General features: G+C 32.4%; 1 protein-coding gene across 1 annotated transcript; it reads left to right on the top strand.

Moving 5' to 3' along the window:
• Positions 1-2,369: 2,369 nt before the first annotated feature.
• Positions 2,370-6,086, top strand: LOC310739868 (homeobox protein Hox-B9a). The gene is made up of 2 exons (XM_083566108.1): positions 2,370-3,105; positions 4,268-6,086. The coding sequence occupies exons 1-2, from the start codon at positions 2,592-2,594 to the stop codon at positions 4,501-4,503; spliced, it is 750 nt and encodes a 249-aa protein (XP_083422234.1). The 5' UTR covers positions 2,370-2,591; the 3' UTR covers positions 4,504-6,086.
• The last annotated feature ends 3,624 nt before the right edge of the window (positions 6,087-9,710 follow it).

Here is a 9,710-nt window from a genome sequence, read left to right as displayed (position 1 = left end):
TTGTGTTGTGCTGATAGAATTTTAATAACGAAATGAACAGTAACCGATTTAATAACTAAAATCGAGATACCGATTAATCTGGCATAATGATCAAATTTCTTTTTTTTTTTTTTTTTATCCAACCGATAAAAGCGCTATTATTAATGCGATAATGAATAAAATGTTACTAATATTTTTCTTTCTTTACTAAAGCCACAGTGATTGTCAAGGCTTACATTTAATTCTACAGCCCGTTCCTTTGCAAAACATTGTTTATCAAACAAACAAAATTAGTTTCCTTAACATTTCGTCGCGTAGTTGTTTTAAAGTTGTGCAGATTCAATACATTGTCTAATATGCATTTATTTTATAAATGTTTTATCAGTACATATATACCTCTAATATTGCTAATTGTCGGTTAACATTAAAAAAAAATATTGACGGAACATGTTAAAGGTTTTTAGCAATAAAGACACCAAGCGTGCATATACAAGGCAGGAAAACAGCTATTACAAAATTATTTCCCGTGCGCTAAATGCAATTATTTGTATTATTATACTGACGAACATATATTTTTTTGTTTTAGGCCGTTTTTTAAAAAAAAGAAAAGGGCTTAACTGTAAGTGTGCAGTTGCCCAGCATGATTTCTGTGTACAGTAATCTAAATATGTATTTTAAAAGGTTTTTTTTTTACATTATACCATAGATTATTTTTAAGTGAACATACTGTACTACACGTATTATTATTATTATTATTAGTAGTAGTAGTAGTAGTAGCAGTGGTGGTAGTAGTAGTAGTAGTACTAGTAGTAGTATTGTTGTTGTTGTTGTTGTTGTTGTTGTTGTTGTTGTTGTTGTTTTGAAATGTGGAAAATGGACTTTTGACCATGGCCAGTCAGATTGTTAACATCTAAGAATATGCATTCACCTATAAGCTGATGTGCAAGTTGAGAGTGAAATAGATAAATAACATAAAACGTGGTGTGGATCCGCATCTCAGGATAAACAGTAGTGTGGCAAAACCTGGCTTTTAATTAAAACAAAAACATATATATATATATATATATATATATATACTGTTAGTTGTAATATGCATAAAACCTTATATATGTGCTACATATTTAGTTGCTGAAAATGATGTGATGTAGATATAACTCGTTAAATTCAGTCACAGAAATTAAGCCATATGCTCTTTACAATCTAAAACTTAGAACTCAGAATAGTTAAAAAATGTCAATGCTTATGAATATTTGCATATGTGGTTTCATAAATCACTGGTATATTGTATAAATATATGTATATATATATAAATTATAACAAAATGTATATACAATTTTAAATTAGCCCAGTTACAAGCACAAACTACCTAAAGCACCTAAAATAAACATTATAAAATCGCCTTATATGTATTAAAATAACAATAAATTAGTTTATTAGGTTAAACACCAACATGATTTTTATCCCTTAGGAAAGTAAGGCCTAGAAAAGAGGCCGAATACAGCATTCATTGAATCTTGCTGAAGCAATCCATTTGGAAGTAGGCCAGTTTATAATTACACCAGTCTGGGGTTAATATTTGTGTGTTTGATGTTGATGAAGAAAATAATTTAATGTAGCGCGATCTAAAAAATATATATAAAAATATATAGTTTTTAGTTGTCTCTGTGATTATAATGATTAATGTTACCTTACATGCGTTGTAATAAACCAAATCGAGTCTACAAGCTAGGTCGCGAAATGCTGTGGATTCTTCACGGTAGTTCCAACAGGCAGTATGTCAGGTCTATAAAAACAAAAGTGCTTCATGTAGTATTTTACTGCAGTATTAAACCATCTGAAATGTAAGCAGTTTCATTAATTAAAAGGTTTGTAGTTGCATACTGTTAAAAAATACATGCAACCAATTCAAATTCATAAAAAAAATAACAAGCATATTAGCGCTGTAAAACGGTTCAGATTGGCATAACACAGTCAACACATGCTAACGCTATTTAAACATAACGTTCTTGTGAATTTGTCACTATTTGGCTTCAGTCGTACTTAAGATATTTCTTCCATTTATATATATATATATATATATATATATATATATATATATATATATATATATATATATATATATATATATATATATATATATATATATATATATATATATAAAAATATAAAGTTTTTAATTAATTGTATGCATTCATTCATTGAGAATACTATGATTGTACTAATAATACTGTCTGATTGTAGTATTAAAAGAGTCCATACTTTATAATGATACTTCCCTACAGGTTGTACAGGTTGTACATATTAGAGAATACATATAGACACTCCTTATTGCATATTACATACACATACCAGTTTATTTAGAGCGAAAAATATGAATAGTGCAAAAGGGGAAAGCTTCCCGCAGACCTTTGGAGGATTGATTTACGCCCCATTGACTCTTTATCAGGCTCACGAAAAAGTCTGACCAATCATTTTGCTCGAAGCACACAGCCTAGCAGCTCGACTCCAGTTTGTTTGAAAGCGAGTACAGAGAGCATCTTGGATAGCGGAAAGCCCAGTTCTATGGTATATGGTTTACCTTCAATGAACTGCACATAGTATAATGTCCGAGAATGTCCATTTCTGGACCTCTAAGCAGCTACTATGTCGATTCCATCATAAGTCATGAGGGGGAAGATCCGAGCGCTGCCCGATTCTCCAATGTACAGTATTCCAACACTAGGCAACCGGGAACCGGGGAACATAATGAATTCCCTTCGTGTAGCTTTCAGCCCAAGCCTCCTGTGTTTAGTTCATCATGGAGTCCGTTCAGTTCCCACACGCCCAACAGCTTACCGGCGGTTTACCATCCCTATATACCAGCGCAGCCTGTGCCTTCAACGGACGCCCGGTACCTTCGTACATGGCTCGATTGTGCACCGAGAACCGAGCCACTGGACGGCCAGAGTCAAGTCAAAATGGAGCCACCACTAATACACCTCGAGGAGCCCCCTAAGATTGGAGTACAGCACGATTATGTTTTGGAATCCTCCTCAGCTAGGGAAATAAATCCCGGCCACGGCTCTGGATTTGAAGACAGCAAGGATATTTGTGACGGTAGTGAAGACAAAGAGGGACCGGATCAAAGTAAGTTATAAAACAAGGAAGTGAACAGTCTGTAAAGCTTTTAATGCTGTCATAAAACGCTAACAAAGCAACCAAGAGGCTCAGCCTTTCCAGCTATGCAGAGAAGAGAGTTCGAGATACAGTAAGTTTGTATGTCAGGTAGCCGACACATAATTTTGTTCTAATATAATCCAGAGCGTATATTTGGTCTGATTTTGTGTTACTCGTATACCACTTATAAAGCGAGTGAGAAGAATTGTGACATTGTACATTTTGTATTACCTGACTTTTTTTCCTGGGCATGAAACAAAGACAGAGAGAAGGGCTTGTTAGTTGCGTTTCAATCGGTCAGTCTTAAACAGTTTCTCATTTATCTATTGTTGTTATCTAGCTGTTGTCGATAGGACGAGACGACATAAATATGAAAAGAGAGATCCATCCACATCGAATGCGTGTGTGTATATATATATATAGAAATGCGAGAGAGAGAGAGAGAGAGAGAGAGAGAGAGAGAGAGATAGATAGATAGATAGATAGATAGATAGATAGATAGATAGATAGATAGATAGATAGATAGATAGATAGATAGATAGATAGATAGATAGATAGATAGATAGATAGATAGATAGATAGATAGATGTGATTCAAATGATCCACTTACGACCATTAATTCTCGAAATAGACTCGATTAACACAAACTGAGCACAAAGCAAATTCTGTTCACTGTAATATATATTCATATATATTTATATATAGTTGACATTTTAAAAGTGTATCAATCAATACATTATTCAAGAAAGCCAATAATGTAAACTAAAATTAAATGTAATAAAATAACTTAAATTAACTGATGTCATTGTTAATAGACGTTATTGTGGAATAGTTATTGTGGAATAGTTATTTTTATTTATTATCCGTGACTAATTTAATTAAATAAGGAGGAAAACATTAGACAATGAAAACTTTAGAGCCAGATGTATGCATGCGAAGTCTGTTATAATATTTGCCCAGTCGGGAGTCGTTTTATTGTTGAATTTTGCGATAACTGTAGTAATGCTGCCTTTGTGTGACCTCCTAATGTAAACAATAAAGCCTAACTTTTATGAAACATGTGCTGACTTGATTGCATTCTTGTCACCAGCAATCTACTTGACCTGAAGTTCTGATTGTGTTTGATTTGCAGACGATCCATCAGCCAACTGGTTACACGCTCGCTCATCTAGGAAAAAGCGTTGTCCGTACTCTAAGTATCAAACACTAGAGCTCGAGAAGGAATTCCTCTTCAACATGTATCTTACCCGGGACCGGCGGCACGAGGTAGCACGCTTGCTGAACTTGACGGAGCGGCAAGTTAAAATCTGGTTTCAGAACCGAAGGATGAAAATGAAGAAAATGAATAAGGACCAGTCCAAGGAATAAACAAGTTTGGGTTTTCAGCTTTTCCCTCTTTTATCACCGTTATGCTGACCTCTGGACAGAATTAGAAGATTTTTGCAGCTTATGCTTGACATTGTTTTTATATTCTGGGATGCAGATCAACACTAAAACCTGAGTATTCTTCGTAGAAAGCTACTTAATGGGCAAGCACATTGGTAGCCAACTGTATAACATGAGTAGAGTATTTAACTATTCCTTGTTTTGAATTTCCTTTCCGCTTTAATTTATATGCAAAAAATATATAAGTACAGGTACTTGTATGTTTTAAGTTGAACAAATTTGACTTTGTAAACATTTTGTCGACATTATTATTATTATTATTATTATTATTATTATTATTATTATTATTATTATTATTATTATTATTATTATTACATGGCAATAAGTGTGGTTGCAACCATGCATCCTTATAATAAAACTGATTTAGTGTTAGTAAATAATTGGTTATTGACTGAATTATTATTATTATAATAATTTTTTTGAATGTAAAATAAGGGATATCATTTTTTTGTTCCGTGACAAATATTCAGATATGCATTCCTTAAATGATGAAATTCGTTGGCAGTAAATTTTGCATTTGTTAAAAAAAGTACTTTTTAAATACTGGAAGACAAAAACTGGCTTTTCTTTTAAATATAGCAAATAATGAGTTTAAATATATAACAGCTTAATTGTTATTGTTTTATTGCTTGTCTAAATAGTTTGGAAGAGATTTAGAAACCTACACATTTTCAGTATAGTTAATGCACTATACACACAATGTTATAACAATATTCCAAGTTTTCGAGATAAAGCAAAGACACAAATCAAGGTTGTGTTTAAGCAAAATCGTGAAACAACAAATTATACGCTGCGTTACTTCGTTTAACTGATGCCCAGTTATACGATAATGAAGGAAATAACTTACGGACTGTATCTGCTGGGTGTGTGTATATGTATGTAGGTAGCTTGTGAATGAAAAACTTTCGGTTTTAAACTAGCGGTGGTTGTAAAAGTTTACATGCTTTATCGCATGCCTTGTAAAGTTTTAGTTAGTTTTTTTTTTTATTAGGTAGTACAATTCTAAGCTCTTCCATGCGTGGTATTAAAATGCTAGTTATAATTTATTTCAAATGTTACTGACTTTTTTAGTGGAATGTTTCTTGTTTACTTTGTGTAAAAGAGATCTTGTTTGTTCTTTCTTTTTTTAGACACGCTTTTTACATGTTGTTGTCATATGACAGAAATTTGTTAACATAAAAGTATTATGTTGTAACGTTTGTACCACATTGCATTATTTTGCTTGTACAGAAATAGTTGCCTAATCGTAATCTCTGTAGGCTCGTGGGCGTCTGTCTGCAACTTCTCCTGAGGTGTGGGATTTCTCCAGTTTACCTCAAACGGTGTCACACCCAACGACAAACTGACCGACAGACATACTACAAGTTTACACGGCTCACTGAGTTCTTGTTACTGGCGCATACTTAGACTGGTGTTAATTTTTTTTTTTTACAAAGAATAAAACGAATATTCCACATTCATTATTGACATAAACCGTCCCTAGTGAATAAAAACAGAAAACCTAACATTTGTGTGTTTCGTGTTTTCGTGTTTTGACAGTTTATGAAGGGTTTTTTCTTATCGTAAATGTGAAGTAATATGTCCTTTAAAGTACAGTGTCCACTGTTTACCAAAGAAATATTTAACTGTTTTCAGCACAATGACTATTATTAACATTTGGCTTATTTGCAAAAAAACAAGAAGGAACATTTAAATCATATCTACTGAAAATAAGTGAAAAATTGCATTTAGAATATTTTTTTTATTATTATTCAGCATGAATTTTGTGGACTCAAACTAAAATACATATAATCCTACGATGAACAGGAACTATTGCAGTATGTACTGTTAGTTAGTACTGTTAGAGATTTAATCCTAAATACACTACAGTAACCATTTGGTAATATTATAATAAAAATAAGCAAAACGCAGACCTATTTACCTTTGGATTCATAAAGATAACATGCTTATCATTATATCTGCTTATCTGTTTGATCATATCTGTTTAGCCTTGCCCATATTTGTAACCGTATTAACGTTTTCTTTTTTGCCTTAGTAACAGATGCTACATGATTTATTAATCTGTCTTTTTCGAGTACAATTGTGTTTAGACCAATATCATAATAATATAAATAGGAACAAATATTCGCAATATATGTTAAATATTTCGATATTGAATCGCATTTCTTTGGTACATCTATATTCTGACTTTTTCGAAGAATACGGAAACTAAACAACCTGCTAGATGTAAACTCAGTTCGAGGAAGGGAATGGGAAGTGGACGTCGTAAAGCAGGAAAAAGAAAATTCAATTCAGTGTGCTGCAATAAAATAATATGACTGCAATAAAACTTTATAGCGTATACATTTCTGAAGGTTAAGAACTAAATTGCTGTAAACCAAACACTGCGCGGAAAAATAGCAAAAATGTTTCATAGTTTAATAATGACTGGACATAGCAATTCGACTACGAATGGTCTTACTATTTCCTTGGTTTCTACGTTTATTATTGGCAGCGTTTGTTGTGTAGGCTTCCAGATTCCTTCCAGAGTGTGTGTGTGTGTGTGTGTGTGTGGGGGTGGGGGTGGGGGGGGGGTGTTTGAAGCAGAGGGAACACTTCCAGTTGAGAAGCCGCAGTATACTTCGATCAGCAGCCGCCCCTTTGTTCCATTTCCGAAGCGCACCACAACCGCCTTATAGTAGGGTCATAAAAAGGCACAAAACATTCAGGCGAGACGTCTAGGATTGCCATCCTTAATTTGTTTACAATCTTGTGACCAAGCCAAGTCTTCCATTTTGCGGGCTAACATCCGATTATGTCGTGATGGGACCTGATACAATAGATACTAAAATACAATTTCACTCTTAAAACTCAAATATCGTTAATCAAAGATTATAAAGCAAATTGAAATATCACTGTATCTGTTTATTTCTGTTTGATTTTAACGATTTATTTACATCTTGAACAATTTAAATTTACTGTGGTAAATACAAGAAATATAATCATTTAGATATTTATTGTGACTGAAACATTGATGATAGTCATTTAATACTAATCATAGATTAGCAGTTTTAAAATTAGATTTTGCTGCCTATTTGTCCCAAAAACCTAGACAAAATAATTGTTTATAACATGTTTGAGCAGTTATATCTTCCCAATCTTTTTAATGTGGTTGCATGCTTGAATGTTTTCTAAACACATGTGTCAACCTGAATCAAAACTGAGTCTTTGTTTAATTTATTAAAATCTGTTACATTATTTTTCTCAAAATATATTATTCATAGGATAAACTTAGAACAGGACGAAAACACAATGAACATTCGTTATATTATTAATTGAAAAAAAAACATTCTAATTACAACACCGAATTCCTATTTATGCTGTAAATCTTCTCAGTTCTGGTTTATGTCAGGATTTCACAGAACTTTTTATAGTAACATTAGCTTTCACACTTCCTTCCCAGCAAACTTCATGTACTGTTGGTATAACGCAAAATGTCCACTTGGTGGCAATGTTGCTCTACCAAAAACTCTGTGTTTTCCCCCCAAAGCCAAAACACTCACTGAAGCCTCAGCAAGTCAGTTTTTGAATTAGGGCCACAGCAATACTCTACGCCCTGGCCACAGAAGAGAAATCAAACGGTTTATATTTTAGGCAGAAATAAGTAAGGTACTAAGCACTACAATAAGACTTTAAATAAAAATTAATCAGTGGGATTGAGCGAAGTTCGTTAAAAAGATAATACAAGAATTGCATAATATTGTTTATTGATTTTATATTCACACAATAACCGTTGATTCTGGACCAAATAAAAAGTAATTCTCAGTATATATTTTAAATTAAAATGCACACACACACACACACACACACACACACACACACACACACACCAAAGTTAGAGTGTATATATATGGTGTGTGTGTGTGTGTGTGTGTGTGTGTGTGTGTGTGTGTGTGTGTGTGTGCATTTTAATATATTTATATATATATATATATATATATATATATATATATATATATATATATATATATATATATATATATATATATATATATATTATATATATATATATATATATATATATATATATATATATATATATATATATATATATATATATATATAATGTGTCTGTGTTTGTGTTTGTGTGTGTGTGTGTGTGTGTGTGTGTGTGTGTGTGTGTGTGTGTGTGTGTGTGTGTGTGTGTGTGCTTGTGCTTTACAGATGCTTTACAACAATTGTGGTGAATCAACATGGATCACTGACAGAGTTGTCGTAATATACAGGTACAATAAGCTAACACTGATAAAGGATATCACTAAAATCACAAATCACTAATTTTTATTTTTTAAAGAATTAACATTTTGTTATATAGTATAAAACTCTCAATATGTGAGGTGTCGTATTTGTTTGCATTAAATGTATATTCTTACACTAACACGTAAATAATCAAAGACTAGACCTATTATTACCTTGTTATAAACAATGCAAAATTCACAATAAAATACTCTAACATTTCTGTTCACTTGATATTAAACCGTATGAAGCATTTATAGCCTTGGTCGTGGAATCTCATAAAATAGAACGGCGAGGCGTTTATTGCATTGTATAGTTTGTTCAACATTATCCCCGCTGTGCACTTTACTTTCGCAGTTCTGACATATTTTTAAATGAATTTTACGAAAAAAGTACTGAATATGTTACAAATGACTACGTCTTTGATTTTAATACAAGCCCCAGCTGTCAAACAAGATACTTTGATCAGCTATATAAACTACATTTTATTAGGCTATTTTTTTTTAAACTGATAGCAATTAATTTGCTTTTACTTCCTGCTACTTAAAATATCCTGCAAATATTCTAATATTTAGTATGCTGATATTTTTTAGAGAAGCAAACTTTAAAATTATCAAGCATTTTGGGTAGTGATGATTTAAACCGCTTTTGGGTTAACTGTGATCAACATACAAAAAAAATCACTTTTCAAAATCCGTTTTTTACTAATCAAGTGGATAGAGGAGGGGTGAAAGATATGTATTTGATCTAATGCAAAACAGCAGATTTCTTATTAACTTACCCGCCTGAATATATTAATGGGCATATTCTCCCCTCCTCTGTCATATACCCCCCTTCACTTTTCTGCTCCCTCG

The sequence above is a fragment of the Silurus aristotelis genome (assembly GCF_946808225.1).
Source record: "Silurus aristotelis genome assembly, chromosome: 17".
Lineage (NCBI taxonomy): Eukaryota > Metazoa > Chordata > Actinopteri > Siluriformes > Siluridae > Silurus > Silurus aristotelis.
The sequence above is the reverse complement of the archived record's forward strand: the minus strand, read 5'-3'. Positions and strand labels throughout refer to the sequence as shown.

Coding starts and splice junctions, on each gene's coding strand:
- LOC310739868 (XM_083566108.1), top strand. CDS start 2,592: ATGTCCATTTCTGGACCTCTAAGCAGCTACTATGTCGATTCCATCATA. Junction 3,106..4,267: donor CAAAGAGGGACCGGATCAAA/GTAAGTTATAAA, acceptor TTTGATTTGCAG/ACGATCCATCAGCCAACTGG.